Raw genomic sequence first — 19946 nt, forward strand, 5'->3', positions numbered from 1 at the left:
GGGCTAGGCCGTGCCACAGCTGACTTCCGCCCGGAGTCGGCTCTCGCTGCAGCGTCGCCATGTTCGCCCGCTCACGGTGGCTGCCCCGGAGCCTGAGCCGCCTGGCCGCGGCCCTGCAGGTGAGCGGCCGTGGGGCAGGGCAGGGGAGGGGAGGCACGGCACGGCGAGGCGAGGCGAGGGTCGGCTGCCCGCCCGCCCGGCGGGAGAGCGCGGCCGCTGACACCGGGAGCGCTAGGCCCGAAGCCCGGCTCAAGGGCAGACGGGAGGGGAAGAGTCTCCTTCAGCCCACTCTCCCCACCGCCCTAGACTCCCCTCCTCGACCCCCCTCCCTTCCACCCCCGCCGTGCTGTGGAGCTGCCGTGTTGAAGACCAGCTTGCCAGCCTCCCTTGTCCTTCGCCCTTTGAGCCTGATGAGATCCTGAGCTTGGCTTGCAATGGACTTGAAAGAATTAATGTCCATTGTCGAGTTATAGTCATACAGCATACAACTTGCCCACACCGACCAACATGCCCCATCTACACTAATCCCACCTGCCCACATCCCTCTAAACCTGTCCTAGTCATAGACCTGTCGAAATGTTTCTTAAACGTTGCCTCAATGTCCTCCACCGGCAGCTCGTTCCATACACTTACCCCCATTTGTGTAAAAAAGTCACCCTCTCAGGTTCCTATTAAATCTCTCCCTCTCAACAGTGGATACACAGAGAGTGGTGAATCTCTGGAATTCTCTGCCACAGAATGTAGTTGAGGCCAGTTCATTGGCTATATTTAAGAGGGAGTTAGATGTGGCCCTTGTGGCTAAAGGTATCAGGGGGTATGGGGAGAAAGCAGGTACAGGACACTGAGTCGGATGATCAGCCATGATCATATTGAATGGCGGTGCAGGCTCGAAGGGCCGAATGACCTACTCCTGCACCTATTTTCTATGTTTCTATGTAACACACCTGTGTCCTCTGGTTCTCGATTCCCTACTCTGGGCAAGAGACTGTGCGTCTACCCGATCTATTCCCAGTTGGAAAGGGTACAGAGAAGATTTACGAGGGTGTTGCCAGGACTCGAGGGTCTGAGCTATAGGGAGAGGTTGAACAGGCTGGGACTCTATTCCTCGGAGTCCAGGAGTATGACGGGTGATCTTATAGAAGTGTACAAAATTATAGGAGGAATAGATCGGGTAGATGTATGGTCTCTTGCCCAGAGTAGGGGAATCGAGATGCAGAAGACATAGGTTCAAGGTGAAGGGAGGATTTGATTGGAATCTGAGGGGTAACATTTTCACACAAAGGGTGGTGAATGTAAACAAAGAGGTGCCAGGGAAGGTAGTTGAGGCAGGGACTATTGCAATGTTTAAGAAACAATTAGACAGATACATGGATAGGACGGGTGTGGAGGAATATGGGCCAAACGTACTAGTATAGATGGGATATGTTCGTCCGTGTGGGCGAGTCATAGGGAAGTGTGAGTGGAGGAGGACATGGGCTAGTGGGATTTACTATAACGAATATCCAGCACATACGCAACACTCCATGGCTTACATAATGTGTAGGAAAGAACTGCAGATGCTGGTTTAAATCCAAGGTAGACACAAAATGCTGGAATAACTCAGCGGGACAGGCAGCATCTCTGGAGAGAAGGAATGGATGACGTTTCGCGTCGACAGCTCTTCAGTCTGAAGAAGGATCTCAACCCGAAACGTCACCCATTCATTCTCTCGCCAGTCCCGCTGAGTTACTCCAGCATTTTGTGTCTACCTATGGCTTACTTAATGTTCCATGGCCATATTTCCGATGAACCCATTCAGTCTTTCCCTTCAGTCTCGAAAGCAATCCCATAACCCCCCCCCCCCCCCTTCACCTATTTTCATATAACTATAGTTTAGTTCAGTTTATTGTCATATATACCAAGGTACAGTGGAAAGCTTTTGTTGCGTGCTACCCAGTCAGTGAAAAGACTATACAAGATTACAATCAAGTCGTCCACAGTACAGATACAGGATAAAGGAAATAATGTTTAATGCAAGGTAAAACTTGATCAATGATAGTCCGAGGGTCACCAATGAGTTTGCTGGTTGGTCAGGACTGCTCTCTAGTTGGTGAAAGGATAAAAGAATGAATGAATGCTTTATTATCACACGTGAAGTGTCACAGTGGAATTCTTTGTTTTGCATACCCAAGGTATGCAAAGAGTCACGACATAAAGGGGGTCGCCAAAATTACAAAGTATCCCACGCCGGGAACTCTTTTGTTTCCCGCCACTGACAACTGAACTGATAGTGCCTGATAACGGTTGGGACGAAAGTGTCCCTAAATCCGGAGGTGTATATTATATAACCTATTCATATTCCCTTTCATATGTCCCATCAATATTCCTTCTCACATACGTATTTTCATGTAACCCGTTTCCTTTCATATGACCCTGTGATTCAACTGCCATCCAGCCACGTTGTGTATAATTGGTAGCCATTTAATCTACTGGCACATTTTTGGCATACAGGAAGAAACAAGAATACCAAGGCAAAAGCATGTGGCCACTGGGAAAACATGCACGCATTTAAGCTATTATGCCATTAGCTGAATTGATTATCAACGAATCAAGGTGATGTTTTTCTGATTATTGTTAATAGTGTGAATCATAGCAAGGATACAGAAGTTACAAGGAGTTGTAGATAGGCCAGATAAATGGATACGGACAATACAAATTGATATAATGTGGAAATATACAAAGTTATCCACTATTCTGCCAAATCTGTGCATTTATTAGAGATGCTGCCGAAAGATATACGTTATTTTAGTCAAACTCTTAACTGCATAGGCAAAGTTGAGGCAATTACTTTACATAGCTTGATACGGTTCACTACTTTAAAAACAGACAACTCGCAAAAACGTTAGGTAAACCAACTCAAGCTTTACTCATCATCAGCCGGCGGAAGTGACGGGGATACACCAGTCAAGTAAGCAACAGACACTTGACTTTACCGCACCACCAATGAACAAAGATTTGCACAGTGTTTTATACTGTGTGTCACTTAAAGTCAGGGCTCTCACTTAACTTTTTTTCCCTGTTGCCAGCCGGGTAACCTAGGCAGCTTTTTAGGTTGCCAAATGACAGTTTAGGTGGTCATTTAAGACGGCTTGCATGACGCGTGCAATAATGTGCTCGGACAAAGTGCGTAGTTACCAGTCAGAATTATGTCCAGTGGAGCATTCACATATTATTTCTGCTTCAAATAAAGTCACAAACTAAACATATTCACCAATCAAGACATTATATATACCACAATGACATGCAGCAAAATTATAATATAGTCTCAACTCTTTTTACACATTGCAATTAATGCAATTTATTTTATTTCTTTTCACTTCCAAACAAAAATGTGGTTGGATTATTCAGCCTATGATCAACCTGTGTCAATAAATCCTGGACCATGGTAACATATATGCTTAACCATGCACACTACAGATTGATGCAAGCATGTTTTCTGTGAAGGACTGAAAATTATCATAACGTGGCCATAGCATGGGTCCTTATTGCTAATGGTACAGAAACACTCTCACTTCCCACATAATTTATCCACAACAAAATGTACAGGTTGCAAGGACATTTCTAAAGGCATTTTATGATAATAGCTGTTAAAACCAAATATACCCATCTGACAGGTAAACATTACACTAACTGACAAGAGATGGCCAAAGGACATAACTGCAGCAAATGTTATTTTGGTAATATGTTTAAAGGTGTCAAAACGCCACATCACCGGACATTCAGATTAGATGCATGTGTTGTGGACAGCAATGAAGATACCCAGTTTGTACGCACCAGATTTAAAAAAAATTATTGATAAACGCTGTTTCCATCATTCTCACTTCAGAATTAACGTTAAAATTTAAACTGAAATTTCTCCTGACCAAATTTGTGATGTATATGAGTGACTGTAGAAGTAAAACCTGAATAAATCCAACGTATAGTTGTGAATGTTGCTCATTAAATAACTACAGTACTGATACTCCATATTAAGAGCATTGATTTGCCGTTAAAATGAATTATGTAATAACGTGTCAACGTTAGCAGTGACAATCAGACACTGCGGTTTTAATGTTTCATGTGTTCACAATCTAATTGATCTATATTTATGGATTAAAACAAATAATAACATTGGGAATTAAAACACATTTGATTGCATTCTGTTATCAAACATAGTCAATGTTCGCTCTGAAGACATTTCCAGCACACTAGGGGGGGGGGGGGGGGGGGTTGTGAATCAGTGCGGGATGGATAGATGGCAGGGCGGGGGATTGAGAAGGCAATCGGTGCGGAATAGATGGATTGAGGCATGGGAATTAGTGCGTGTTGGTTGGAGTAAGTAAAATTGAGAGGGCACAGCGCGGGGGATGCCAGTGAGGTTGAATGGGGGGATCACTACGGGATGGACGGGGGGGGATCTGTGCAAGATTGATGGGGGGGGGATCAGTATAGGATGGATGGGGGAGCAATGCAGAATGAATGGGGGGAGCAGTGCAGGATGGATGGGAAGGGGGGTCAGTACAGGATGAATTGGGGGACCAGTGTAGGATGAATAGATGGGGGGTTGCAGGTGAATCAATGTGAGGTAGATAGGGGGATCAGTGCAGGATGAATAGATGGGGGTGGGGGGGGGGGGGTTGATGAGGTGCGGAGCACAGGGGATGTCAGTGAGGACTGAGGCGGGAATGGGGATTAGTGTGGGATTTAGAGGAGGGGTCCCAGGATAAGGGGGGTGTACGAGAGAGGGGGAGGAAGGAAGGTCAGCGGTCCTCGGACAACACCAGCATCATCGCCCGCTGCCTTGGCCGTCCCTGTCCACCACCAAGTGCCGCAGTTGGGATCTCCTCTCCTCCTCCGCCAGCCAACAGGAAGGTGCGGGTCCGAGCGGTGCAGGTGCTTCAGACGGCGGAAGGGGGCCTCCCCCTTCCTCCCTGCTCCTGGCCTCGGCGTGTGGGAGGGTTTGTTTTGAAAACGGTTATCGCCGTTGGTGGAGTGGCAAGCAGCGGCCTCTATCAGGGCAGGCGGGGTGCGGGAGAAGGAGGTGGAGCCGCTGTTGCAGCCGCTGCTGCTGTGCGGGGCCCGTCATTCGCTCCGACCCTCTGTCACCCCGCACCGAGTATCTTTGCCCCGCACTACAGCCGAACACGAAACATCACGTTCCTTTTCTCCAGAGATGCTGCCTGACCCGCTGAGTTACTCCAGTTTTTTGTGTTTATCTTCGGTATAAGCCAGTATCTGCAGTGCCAAGCCGGGCAAAATGACTCGGCATTTAGGTTGTCCGGCGGCACTTTGGGTGGCCATTGGCACCCGGGCAACCGCTAATTTCGAGCCCTGCACTTAAGTCACATTCCAAAGATGTTAGTCATGGTTACAAGATGCAGCCAATATACATCACTACAGGACGAGTCTGAGCTTGTCTCTTATCAGTTGGTTGTTTCTCTTATCAATTAGTAGACACATTTCAAAGGCATCTTATCAGTTGGTACTTCCAAAACAAGACATTTCAAAGGCATCTGTCTCTTATCTGTTGATACTTCCAGGAGAAGACATTTCAAAAGCATCGGTCATTGTCTCAATATACATAATAATAATAATAATAATAATAATAATAATAATAAATACTTTATTGATCCCCTCAGGGAAATTCAGATGTCCAGAAGCCCCCAACCAACAAACCCACAGATTCAAAAGGAACGCAGACAGAAAATACATAGAATACAATGTGGACACTACCTGAGAGCAATAAATACTTAAAAAGACCAATAATTAACAATTAAAAATTGCAAAATGCATCCCCCTACAGCCTAGCGGTCCGAATTATAAAATCTAATGGCTGCAGGGGTGAAGGATCTCCTGAACCGCTCCGTTCTACAGGGCAGGGAGAGGAGCCGGTTGTTGTTCCGAGTGCTCTTTTGACTCTCCAGAATTATATGGAGGGGATGCCCGGGGTTTTTCAGGATGACCTGCACCTTGTGCCTCATACGCCTCTCAAGCTCATCCATCCCAGAGTCTACTCTCCCCTCCAGCACTGAGCTAGCTCGTTTAACCAGTTTGACCAGCTTCTTGTTGTTTCTTGCACTAATGCTGTTGCCCCAGCAGACAACAGCGTAGAAAATAACACTTGCAACCACAGTGTTGTAAAACATGTGCAGCATATCATTACACACATTGAAGGATTTGAGCCTTCTGAGGAAAAAGAGTCTGCTCTGGCCTTTTTTGTAGAGGGAGTCAGAGTTGACAGACCAGTCCAGTTTGTTATCAAGGTGCACTCCAAGGTATTTATATACCTGCACCACCTCAATGTCAGCCCCTGCAGCGTTGACCGGCTGAAGGGGGAGCTTGGACCTGCCAAAATTAACCACCATCTCTTTGGTCTTAGTTGTGTTCAGGATGAGACAGTTCTCTTCACTGGGCTTGTCTCTCTCTCTCTTACTTTTCCACTAGAGAAAGCCTGCTTGAGACGAAATACAGTCAAGTATTCCATCATGTTTCTTTTATATTTTTAAACGCATTTAACCGTTTCAAGCGTGCACAGGCCTGTGATGACATGAGGTAATTATCCTTGTTCCCACTTGAGCTACCCACTATTCTCTGAATCCCCTTCTGCTGTCTGGTGGGACTGTTCCACAAAGTCAGAACATTTTAATCTGTCCCATTTAGGCCATCTTAGTGTGCCTGCCTCTGGTCTTTTCGGTACCACCTTCCATTTACCACTTCAACATTTCGCATATTAATTATTTGTGAGTTAGTAGAGCACACAGGAGTTCGGGAGTGATCGCTCCTCACAGCTCATACAAGGACCCCCAAAACTTGTGCATCTAATGGTTCTGGACCTCATCACTAGTGTTTTATTAATGTGAGCAATATTGATCTAAACAAAAAACAAAGCACATTTCAAATAGTGCACATTATCATTTAACAAAATCATAACATTTGCATATTCAAATATTGCAGTTTATCAGTCTGAAGAAGGGTTTCGGCCCGAAACGTTGCCTATTTCCTTCGCTCCATAGATGCTGCCGCTGAGTTTCTCCAGCACTTTTGTCTACCTTGCAGTTTATCAAAATGTGTAGGAAAGAACTGCAGATGCTGGTTTAAATCGAAAATAGATACAAAATGCTGGAGTAACTCAGCGGGACAGGCAGCATCCCTGGAGAGAAGGAATGAGTGACGTTTTCGGGTCTCGGCCCTTCAACCGGGGTGGGAGATTGCAACCTTCACGTGGTCCGCCCTGTTTCAACGAATGCAATCAACCTGGTGTACACAATCAAAACAGATCAAATAGAACAAGTTGCCCTATAACTTTAGGCTGTGCACGCCATACGCAAGAAGAAGAAGACCCTTCTTCAGACTGCTGATCTCTGACAATCTGAAGAATACAATTACTCCAGTATTTTGTGTCTATCTTGCAGTTTATCAATACTATTCTAACAATAAGACTGTGATGCAGCTGCCAGCAAGCTGTTCATACTACCTATAGCTGACTATACTTGTATATGTGACAATAAACATGACTAGGTATAATGACAAAACAAAAAGTGGCAAGTGCTGGAATCTGAAATAAAGATGATGTTGGAAATACTCTGATGAAAAAAAAAATTGCCATCCCAAAATGTTAATACTGTTTAATTGACTTATGGGCCTGTCCCACTTAGGCGACTGCAAGAGACTATGCAGTCGCCACATGTTCGCGGGTGGTTGCCGGGTAGTTGCCTTCATGGTCGTGAGGAGTTCTGGGAACTAATCACGGCCTCATTATGGTTGCCGCAAATTTTTCAACATGTTGAAAAATTAGCGATGACCCGAATGAAGCCGCCATGGAGAGTAGCGAGAATTCTCGTGCGGTAGATGGGTCGCCAGGACGTCCTAGTGGGTTGCCAGAAGGACGAAGGACCTTGTAGGTGGTAGCCCTGTGCTGACCAGTGAATTTCATTGGCTCATTGGGGGAAAAAACGTAAGCAGTAGTTTTCAGAACCAAGGATAACTGACCGGTAAGCTTCACAGCCATGTATCTCTGGCTTCTTAAAATTTGTCTCCACTCCTTCTCCCCCCCCCCCCCCCCCTCCTCTTAAAGGACTTGCGTGACCTTTCCCATACACTGTGCTTTCACCGTCTTAATTACGGCACCAATCTTCCTGTTCATCACAGTGTTTGTATCACATTGGCTTTGCACCGTGTGAATTTCACTCAGACAGCGTTTCCCCCCGCTTGCCCTGTCCCCCGCCTGCATAACGGGCTGGTGAAAAAAGCGATGTGTGTGTCAGTGTTCCACTGACAGTCGCCGTTCCAGTTGCCAGTTTTTCAGTTGCCTGAAAAATCGCCTAAGTAGGATAGGCACATTACTTTTGCTTAATTGCTTGTGTTGCTGAGATTACAAGATTCTTATTTATCCTGAGATTGATCTGATATGATATTTTGGATAAACCAGGCATGTGTTGGAATGATTTATGTAAAATCTTCATGACAAACTTGCTTGGGCAGAATGCAGAAAATAAGAAGTCCCCTTCTGAACTTTCTGAATTTTGTAGTCGGCAGGGCAGTACTCTGTATATCGCCAACTTGGACAATTTTACATTTTTATCAAGCCAATTAACCTACAAATCTGTACTCTTTGGTGTGTGGGAGGAAACTGAAGATCACGGGGAGAATGTACAAACTCCATACAGACAGCACCCGCAGTCAGGATCGAACACGGGTCTCGGGTGCTGCATTTTGCTGTAAGGCAGCAACTCTACCGCTGCGCCACCGTGACCGCCTAATTCAGTACGACAAGTGGAAAATAGGAGGTGATGCTGTGCCAAGCAATAGTCCAACTGCAGCAAGGCAAAGATGGATGGAAAGCATTAGGCATGGATTTGACTGTTGATGGTACTATCTCTTTAGTGGTGAAGAGAAGGAATAAGAGGGAAGATACAGAGTGCTGGAGTAACTCAGTGGATCTGGCAATATCTCGAGAACATGGATGCATTGTTCCTTTTTTCCAGGATTAAAAGGGAGTTGGTTCTTGGAAATGGGTTTTAATTCCTTACCAAACCCTGGAAAAGGGTTAGAACGTGTCGCTTGGGCAGCGTAAACCCCAGCGGTATGAATATTGACTTCTCAAACTTCAACCTTACTTTCCCTCTCTCTCCATCCCCTCCCCCTTCCCAGTTCTCCGCCAGTCTGACTGTCCTTAATCACATATAATCTCTGTTTGGTTTGTTGTCACCTTCTCCGAGCTAACAATGATCTATTCTACATTTTCCTTGATCTCGATCCCCTTTGTCTTGTTTTCATACCTTACACTTTCTTATCTCTGTATCTCCCTCTCCCCTGACTATCAGTCTGAAGAGGGGTCTCGACCCGACATGTCACCCATTCCTTCTCTCCAGAGATGCTGCCTGTCCCGCTGAGTTACTCTACCATTTTGTGTGTATCCTGGAAAAGCATGATAATCTGAGGTCCCCGAGTGTCAGACTTGGAGTCTTTCTGAGAGTCCGACTGCGATTGATCACTTTGTGTCTTGCTGGGTTGTGTTTTGTGCAAGGTGCAAGCATTTTTACATTTACTTTGTAATCAAGATTTTCAATAAAGCTAATATCTTTTCATCAGATGCCAGCTTTAAAAGTTATAATTTTGGCACAACAATATGTATGTGGCATGTGGAATTTAAACAAAGTAAATGTTCTGGGTATTGAATGGAAAAACAAATTGATGTATTACCTAGGGCACGGCTTAAATATTGTGAGATGTTTAGGCAATGCGCTTATGCGGAAGGTATCAGAGCCATTTACAAAAAGTAGCATTGCTTGGAAAATACCAAGAAACACAGCTGTATTCAGAAAAATTCATGGGAGATCTCATCAAAGTAGTCAAATTGTTTAAAGGAGTTACGTAATTAACACAAAGAATAATTCTTACTGGACCATGTTTTGGGAGCAAGATGTGTGAAAATGAGACTCTTTAACTGCATGTTATGTGGAACAAAATGAGGCCCTGTACTGAACTGGAGAGTAAGCCAGGTAGATACTTCAGTTAGATCGGTTGCTACAGTTCAACAGCTCAAGTTGCTGGTGGGGCAAGCAACTGTGCAGGCGTGCGCTAACACTACTCCCCCATCATTGTGCCACCGTTTAGGTGTGCCGGCCTCCAAACCCACAACTACTTGTAACCACCTCATCAAGACTTGTAATATACACGTAAAGAAAATTAGTTAGCAAGACTTATATGGTCGAACTGGGTGGATCAAGACATACATTTCCTTGACAACGTTCTTGCAGTTATATAACATTAGTCATGACCTTGACAACCAAACCAAGTGAGAATGCTTTTACAATATTAGGGAGTGGCTATGCCATAGTGTGTGACTGATGAATGATGTAACAAAGATTGAAGTCAAATGATCATGAATTTGGAAACTCTGAAATACAATGGGTACCACAAACTCAGAAAATGAGATAGACACAAAATGCTGGAGTAACTCAGCAAGACAGGCAGCATCTCTGGATAGAAGGAATGAGTGATGTTTCGGTTCAAGATCATTCTGCAGACTGAGAGTCAGGGGAGAGGGAGACACAGGCATAAGTAAGGGTTAAAGTGACAACAAGACATCAAAAGAGATGGAGATCAAGGAAACTGTAGAATATATATAAATCGTAATTGGGGACAGTCAGATTGGTCGGAGAACTGGGAAGGGAGAGGGATGAAGAGAGGGAAAACAAGGGTTACTTAAAGTTAGAGAAGTCAATATTCATACCACTGGGGTGTAACCTGCTCAAGTGAAATATGAGGTGCTGTTCCTCCAATTTACGCTGGGCCTCACTCTATCAATTGGAAGAGGCCCAGGATAGAAAGGTCAGTGTGGCATTGGGAGAGGGAGTTAAAGTGTTTTGCAAGCGGCAGATCAGGTAGGCTTAGGTGGACTGAGCGGAGGTGTTCAGCAAAACTGAGTAGTCAGTATTTCATGGAAGTGTAATAGCTGTCACCGACTCTTCTATACTTTTTTTTAAACTCAGTGATTGCACCATATTAAACGAGGGACAAGCTAGTGGATGCATACAAAAGGTAGAAATACATTTACAAAGAAAAAAATTGAGATCCTGTGCAGAATTGGAGAGAAGACCAATTCGAAATTTTAGTTAGACATTTCAAGGATTGAGATAAGATACGTACTTAAAACAGTGCATTGGTATTTAATTATTCAATTATTTTTGGATAGCTAAAACAAAACTTTTTCATATTCAGAATAAAACATTTTTTCCTTCCTCTTTCTTCACAGGGTGGTAATGGCTCACAAGGCACTAGAGGTGTCTCTGGTAAGTTTTATATTATTTAGTGGAAATATATATGTAGTTTAATCAACTGACATTCCTTACATTATACTTTTTCTTCGTTTATTAGCATTTTCTCTCTCTGGTCCTGTTTCTTCTAACCTGCAGTGATTATATCCTGCCTAGGATAGGACAGGAAGTTAGAGGATGGACTAGATTTTGAACTGAAATGAATAAAAAATCTGAATGCCGACTCTTTAATAAAACAGCAGAAAATAGGTATGACATTCATAAGTTAAGTCTTTTGGTTGAATATTTAATCAGTTCTCAGATTCCAGACTGATGTGTATAAATGGTTTTAATATCTTTGTTCAGTCTATATCCCTCTGATATACAGTGCCCTCCATAATGTTTGGGACAAAGACTCATTATTTATTTATTTGTCTCTGTTCTCCACATTTTGAGATTTGTAATTAAAAAAAACACATGTGGTTAAAGTGCACATTGTCAGATTTTAATAAAGGCCATTTTTATACATTTTGGTTTCACCATGTAGAAATTACAACAGTGTTTATTCATAATCCCCCTCATTTCAGGGCACCATAATGTTTGGGACTTCCAAAGGCATTTAGTCATTGTCTCAATATACATCCACCTCTCTTGTCAATTGGTACTTTTCCACTAGAGAAAGCCTGCTTGAGAAGAAATACAAGCTACAACCTAGTCAAGTATCCCACCATGTATCTTTTATATATTTAAAAACATTAACTTTTTCAATTAGAGCAGGCATTGCAGGTGAATCTCTCCCCTTATAATGAGATTGATAGTGAATAAATGTCAGGCCACTTCTCCTCACTATCCTGTGTATAAAATTAATGTTGTTTTCAAGTTCATAATGTGTAAATTGCTTTACTTTGGGTATTGTAAACTGCATCTTGGAAAAACCCATATTTTGAACTTCAGCTATAAAAATGGCATGTTTAAATAATTTGTAGAAAGTTTCATAATCGTGGGAACAGTCCAAAATCGCCATATTAAAAATAAATTGTACAAAAATTAGAATGTGAGGGCGAAAGCATAAATGCCTTATGATGTAGGTGGGTGAAAGGGTAAGAAATATTGCAGATTGCCTGGATACGGTTAGATGCAATAAAAAGTGGGTAATGTTTGTGGAGCATAAATAACAACAGGAATCATTAGGCCTCTTTCCATGCTCTTAACATTGAAAATGTGGCAGCATTTCAGTGGAGTTGGTCTCCTTTATTTCCTGGTCTCTTTGGCAGACTTTGATCATCTTTCTCTAAATCATAAAGGTTATCAATTCATTCATCATCGTTGAAAACATTTGCGACGCAGTGGTGCTGGTTTCCGATGGGCATGGTGATGGACGCACCACACATCTCTGTCCTCCATGCAGCTGGCAAGCTCCTCTTTTGTCTCTACACATGCGTCTTCCTTCAACGACTTCAGCATTGTCTTCACTGGCTGTCTCGGGTCACGTCTTCCATGAGTGGGTTCCCACAAAACAACCTTGTTTGCTGGCATTTCTGGGTGGCGGTGCAGTGACCAGCGAGCCTCATCCTTCTCCACCTGATCTTCTCGGTCAGAGGTGGATTCTCCCCATAGAGCAGGGCATTGGTGATGTCCCTCCAACTGACATTTTGAAGTTATATACTAAATACAGGTCCACCACAGATTTCCGGCACCCTCCGTTTCAGAGCCTTTATGGATTATCTGTTTTGCTGAACTAACAGAGGTCACGGCCTCTGAGAGGAGTCGAACGGTACTGGAACAGCCCGCCGAGGGGCCAAGATACCAGCCGGCAAACCTGGCCTCAGAAGTTGGAATTGAGAACGGATCTGCTGGTTCCGGTCGGGATGGAGTTCCAGATTTTACCCGCCAATTGGTCACGGAAGTCAGCTATGGGAACGTAAATACCGCTCTGGCCACAGAAGTCAAGATGAGGTCGAGATCAGCTGCCTCACCGGGCCTAGACGCCACCTTTTCGGGGGGACTTCTGGGGGTGGGGGGGTTCAAGTGTGCTTTGGTATTTTGTCCAGATTAACGGAAGTGCAGGACCACCAGTTGCCAGAAAATCGGCAGTGGGCCTAAATTGCATTTTTGCATCTGTCTAAAAATAATCTAAGCACTTCACAAATAATTGATGAAATTAGGAACTAATTATCCTTTTATAAGGGTCATTCTTTCATTTTTGTTGCTAAATACTGCATGTGACATTGTTTGCTATGAAGACAAACACATTTGTCTTTTCTAGGTCATTTAGTGTGCCATCGATCCATTTATGGTAAAAGCAGGCAGCTTCTGTAAGTACAAAAATTATGAATTGAAAATTAATGCCGTAGCTCTCAGTTCTCATGATCTTTATTTGTGAATCTATTTTTCCTCGTTGCCCGCCCCCCCCCCCCATTAATCCAACATCCCAAATTTGAATTTTTTCTTCTCATCAGCTGCAAATGGCAGGCAATTATGACCCAAGTTCTGATCTGATTATTTAGAAACAACGAACTGCAGATCCTGGTTTACACAAAAGCATACAAAGTGCTGGAGTAATTCAGCGGGTCAGGTTGTGTCCCTGGAGAACATGGATAGGTGACATTTTGTTGTATGGACCCTTCAGTCAAAGATGCTGCCTGACCTGCTGAGTTACTCCGGTACTTTGTGTCCTTCTCTGATCTGATTAGTTTCTTTGTTGCTACTTTCTGTGATGTTCCCTGCCCAAAGAAATATTAATCCTTTGCTGAGGTTTCGAATTTAAAGAGGATGGTGTTTCTTTATAACATGAATGAATTTGGGTACTTTCCCTGATAATCGTTCATAAATCATGGTAGAGTTAGACCATTCGGCCCATCGAGTCCACTCTGCCTCATGGCTGATCCATCTTTCCCTCTCAACCCCATTCTCCTGCCTTCTTTCCATAATCTTTAACATCCTTACTAATCAAGAACCTGTCAATCTCCACTTTAGAAATATCCAATGACTTGGCCTCCACAGGCGTTAGTTTACCGATTCACAATCCACTGGCTAAAGAAATTCCTCCTCATCTCCTTTCTATAGGTACGTCATTTTATTCTGAGGCTATACCCTCTGGTCCTAGACTCTCCCACTAGTGGAAACATCGTCGCCACATCCACTCTATCCATGCCTTTCACTATTTGGTAAGTTTCAATGAAATCCCCCCTCACCCATCTAAACTCCAGGAGCTGTCAACCATTCATCATACATTATAACATAACAAAGGAGCTTAGTTCCATATGCTCTATGCACAAAATACTTGGGTAATTATTGCATTGCTACTCACATCCATCAGTAAAAGAGAAAATGGTTTACAAAAGGGGCAAGTAGGACATGATAATGTTTCTGAAAATAATTGTCAGATATGGAATGCAAACTAATAATACTTTTCAAGGATGCTAAAGCATTTACGGCATGTCCTAGGACTTGCCATTTTTAATCTTGGTCCTTTCAGAATGTACAGAAATAGAATGGCGAAAAATTGACAGTTTATTAGCATTTATATGTTTAAAACAAAGTGAATCACAAACCTTCAGAGGAAGAGTAATGGAAGCAATTGCTCAAAATGATTAGATTGTTTATGAAGCTGCATTATGTGAAAGGGAGTGAATGGATTTTGTAACTCTAACTAATACTTTGTTAATGGAGTATTTAATTTTAGATAAACAATTTATGCCTATAGTTGATAAGCACTATCGCTTTCTTAGAACCATAAAATATGATTATGCATAAGCAAATATCTCTCGAGCCTCTTTTCATATCCAGTAATATAATCTGTAATAATAATAATAAATTTTATTTTTGGGTGCCTTTCAGACATATAATCAGAATAAAATAAATAATAAAGACATCACAGAAACACAAATTAAAAACGGAATTCAGTCCAAAAACAAAAAATCAAAAACACAATGTGAAGAGAGAGCAGCGGCAGCTAAAGCGCGCCAGCGTCCACTCTCTCTTCACGGTAGCCATCTTGGACAAAGACTAACAGGATTACGTACAGACAAAAAATCATCCCCCCACAATGGATACCACTGTGGGGGAAGGCACAATGTCCAGTCCCCAACCCGAAGTTCACCCAAAGTCAGGCCTATTGAGGCCACCGCAGTTGCCTCTATGGAGGCCCGATGTTCCTGGCCGTTCTCACCGGGTGGTGTTGCCCCGGCGTCGGGAGAGTCCACTCAGCGGCTGGGCCACCTGGAACGGCCGCTTCCTGACTGGGGACCGCGGCTTCCGAAGCCGGCAAGGCCGCGCCGGTTTGGAGCTCCCAGGCTCCCGATGTTGAAATCGGCGCCGACTGCCTCGCTCCGCAGACCCGCAGCCCGGAGGTGTTGAACTCGGCGGTCTCAGCTCACCGGAGCTCCAGCGCGGCGACCCAGGCAAGTCATTGCCCGCTCCGCTCCACGATAGCCCTCCAACGCTGTGCCGCCACCGAGGCCGAGGTGCTGGGCGGTCCCCGCCAGGAAACGGCGCACCAAGCCCGCTGGTAGGCCACGAGGACGGGTCGACGGGCAGCCCAGAGAAAAAGCTGCCTCACCGACCAGGTAGGGACCTAGAAACAAAATTGCCCCCTACCCCCCACATTTAAAAGTCCATTTCTCCAAACGGACGAAACACAGGACGAACTAAAAACTTTAAAAAAAGCGAATTAAACGGACAGCTGCTGGTTAGCAGCCGTTCCCCAAGATGGCTCCTCCTCCTATATCAATCTGTGCCACTATTAGGTCTGGTATCAAGATCGGGAATACTTTGGAGGATTTTAAGATATTTTGAGTTTCTATAGATGTGAGTGAAGCTTGAATTTTATCATGGATCAGACCAATTTGTAGACTGTTCTAACTACGTTCATTTATCTTTAGTGAAAATGGCTCCAAATTCAGTATCTTCCACATACAGCACTTCAGAACATCAGCAGTTTTCAGTAAGTATTGATTTGTTCTATGTGAAAGGCCACCTTGTATACTCGAGACCATCCATGTGCTCTGACCTTTTAATATTACTCTTCCATCAAGAAGCCCCTCCACCATTCAGAATGGGGAATAGTTAGTGTGACCTAAAAACTTTGTCCTGTAATTTTCTTTACCAAAAGACACAAGTTTTGAAAAGATCTAATTTAGGATCCTAAATTGTTTCACTTAATTTTAAGTGCTTCCGTTGTATTTTAGTTGTATTCTTAATCTGCACAAATTTAATCTTTTATTTCCAACTCTTTCCAACAGGTACTCAATGTATAGAGCCTTTGTGCATGTTTGTTCATTTTTTGTGTTAAAAGGCAAGCTGATATTGAGAGATAGAACACTTATATTGGAAGTTTATCTGACATAGTCTTGGCCTTTTTCCTTGTATCATGTTTATTCTTCCATTCATCTGTCTGGTATCTTCTGCATGCAACTTCTGCCAGACTATTACCATTGAGTCATATTGTTGACCAATGTGATCATTAATATACTTAACATTAGCTATGCAATGATTTCTGCTGTTCAAGGGCCTATTAAGTATGTAGAAATGTCCTCTCAAATTATTATTTTTTATATTCCTGTTTTCAATGGATCACCGTCTGACTCCATAGATCGGTTTTGTTATGTTAGACCAGAAAATTAGACCCCAAATAGCAGCTAAAAGTAACATTTTCTTCCATTGCCTTATGGTTAACTGTAAGCAGACACATTATGGTGGTCTCATTGTGGTTGACTTAGATTATCCAGAAATAGTCTGTAATCTTTAATATAAATGTAGAATGTAATATATTATATCGGTGCCTGAAATCATCTTTGTTGAAAAGTTTAAAGAACAAGTAGTGTGTCAAACTATCTATTTTGCAATTAGTGCCTTTTCCACGCTAGTTTTGAACCGTTGCTGACTTACTTTCGTAGATGATGACGTGATGACGGTGAATACACCAGCATTTGCAGAGTCTGTCACAGAGGGAGATGTCAGGTGGGAAAAAGGTACAGTACATTTTACAGTAATGTGAATGGAGTTGTATGGAGGATTGAATAGTTGATATACACTAGATTCAGTGTTTGAAACCATCTTTTAAATATTTACCACTGTCAGCCATAAACGTGTTCCTTATAAAACAAGTGTTACATCCCACTCCCACAATAACCCCTCTTGTATTCTTCCAGTGAAATCTAATGTAGGTGGGACAAGGCCTTCCCACTAGACATGTTGAGTCCCACAGACTATTGCATTGAATTTAACTATTTCAGATGTCCATTTTGTATCAGAATTGGTCATTTCTGATGTAAGGTTATCTACTTTAATTCTTACCAATCTTAAGGTAGACATTAAATCATTTACCACATCCTGCTCACTCTATTTCCTCTGTAGCTTCTCGAAGCTTCTATGATTAACTGTCTTCAATTTCTTATTAGCAAGCTTCCCCATAGTGACATAAATGTAAGACAAGTTAGATCTGACATGTGCTGATATCCTAGTTTTACTTTTCCTCCAATTTCTTCATGTGTGACATCTTGTAGATGGGCAGATTTTTTTCCAAATTAATAATGGGCTAGCCAAAGCTATTTTCTTAGCTATCTGTGAGTTTATTGACAACATTTGATTAAAATTGGAGATGAGGAGGTCTTGTATTTGTTCTGGTTTTTGGCATCATGCACTCAATAGAGATATGAGTGTAGAGATAATACTTGAATGGAGCTAACATTTAGGTGAAGCAGGATGTTATGAAGATTATACGATGGCCTTCATTGTAAGATAACTTGTTCAAGAGTAGAGTACAATTATATAGGATCTTGATGAGACCACAACACACACAAAATTGTGTACTTTTGGTTCTCTTCGGGCACGTTGTGCCTGCTACTGAAGGTGTACAGCAAAAATCCACTAAACTGGCTTGTGGCACGTCAGGTCTGCCATATGTAGAGAGATTGATTGGACTATGTTTCTATTTTCTAGTGTTAAGAGGAAGAAGAGATGACCACTTGAAAAGTGCCAATTTCTTTTTAGAGGGCAGTACTGGGTAAATAATTGGAGAATGTTTCCTGTGACTTTGGAGTCTGGTACGAAGGCACACTCTCAAAATAATACCAAGGCCATGTAGGATTGAAATGAGAAATTTCTTCATGCAGGGACTGGTGAATCTGAGTTCTCTACTTCAGTGGACCAGAAGGCCCAGCCACTGATTGCATTCAGAACTGATGTATATTTAGATAATAGAGAAACAAGGGCTATGGTAAAGGAAAGAGAAGTATGTTGAGGTAGATAATTGGTAATCGTGTTGGAAGGCAGAACAGGCTTGTGGAACTGAATGGCCAACTCCTCATATTCCTTATCTTTTTATGTAAAAAGATCAATAGACAATGGGTGCAGGAGGCCATTCGGCCCTTCGAGCCAGCACCGCCATTCAATGTGATCATGGCTGATCATCCACAATCAGTACCCCGTTCCTGCCTTCTCCCCATATCCCCTGACTCCACTATCTTTAAGCGCACTATCAAGCTCTCTCTTGAAAGTATCCACAGAACTGGCCTCCAACGCCCTCTGAGGCAGAAAATTCCACAGACTCACGACTCTCTGTGTGAAAAAAGTGCTTCCTCATCTCAGTTTTAAATGCCTTGCCCCTTATTCTTAAACTGTGGCCACTGGTTCTGGACTCCCCCAACATCGGGAACATGTTTCCTGCCTCTAGCGTGTCCAAACCCTTAATAATCTTATATGTTTCAATAAGATCACCTCTCATCCTTCTAAATTACAGAGTATACAAGCCCAGCTGCTCCATTCTCTCAACATATGACATTCCCACCATCCTGCGAATTAACCTTGTGAACCTACGCTGCACTCCCTCAATAGGAAGAATGTCCTTCCTCAAATTAGGGGACCAAAACTGCACGCAATACTCCAGCTGTGGTCTCATTAGCCCTATACAACTGCAGAAGGACCTCTTTGCTCCTGTACTCAACTCCTCTTGTTATGAAGGCCAACATGCCATTCGCTTTCTTCACTGCCTGGTGTACCTAAGCAATTAGCATGTAGTTAAAAGGTAGAAATCTATTTGTACGAAGAGTATTTGTAAATTTGACAAGCATTTGTTTCAGAAACTATCTAAGACTCAGGATGAGGTTTTGATTTTAATATACTCAATCCAGCTAACCATAGTTACAATCTTTCTTCCCTTGCATTAATTCCTGTGTTTTATTGCAGCTGTTGGTGATGAAGTGGGTGAGGATGAAGTGGTATGTGAGATTGAAACTGATAAGGTTAGTAATATTATTCTATAAAAATTAATATTACATAATCTAATAGATCTCCATCTATTTACACGTATTGAAGAGAAAGTTACAATGGAAGTGAGCTGCAGAACATACGACCTTGTAATCCACAACTTCCCTTCACTGGGGAATTAACTTTGAATTTTGCTGCACCAGTAGGAATCTGTTAGCAGATTTGGAGCAGATAAAGTGAAAACTTGTCACAAAGTACATTCCCAACTCTGTTTCTGTCTCTCTGGCCTTGCATTGTTGGAGACTTACTTATCCAGAGATGGGTATTGGACCACGTAATCCTTACCATCATCAATGTTGCCTTTCAAATGGTCCCTATTTAAAATTTCAAACCATTTCAAACTCATAATAAAACATACTTTATAAAGATAAACAATTCCACTACAATAGGCTCTCTTTTTGT

At 42.9% G+C, this 19946-nt stretch overlaps 1 protein-coding gene across 1 annotated transcript in view; it reads left to right on the plus strand.

Annotated features, from left to right (window-relative positions):
• Positions 1-19946, plus strand: part of dlst (dihydrolipoamide S-succinyltransferase) — a 36780-nt gene continuing 16834 nt past the window's right edge. The window contains exons 1-6 of the mRNA XM_033027659.1: positions 1-119; positions 11276-11312; positions 13543-13591; positions 16160-16221; positions 17174-17248; positions 19464-19519. Of these exons, the coding sequence (XP_032883550.1) occupies positions 60-119; positions 11276-11312; positions 13543-13591; positions 16160-16221; positions 17174-17248; positions 19464-19519 (339 nt within the window). The 5' untranslated portion in view covers positions 1-59. The remainder of the gene's footprint in view (positions 120-11275; positions 11313-13542; positions 13592-16159; positions 16222-17173; positions 17249-19463; positions 19520-19946) is intronic.

This window comes from Amblyraja radiata, chromosome 9, assembly GCF_010909765.2.
Source record: "Amblyraja radiata isolate CabotCenter1 chromosome 9, sAmbRad1.1.pri, whole genome shotgun sequence".
Lineage (NCBI taxonomy): Eukaryota > Metazoa > Chordata > Chondrichthyes > Rajiformes > Rajidae > Amblyraja > Amblyraja radiata.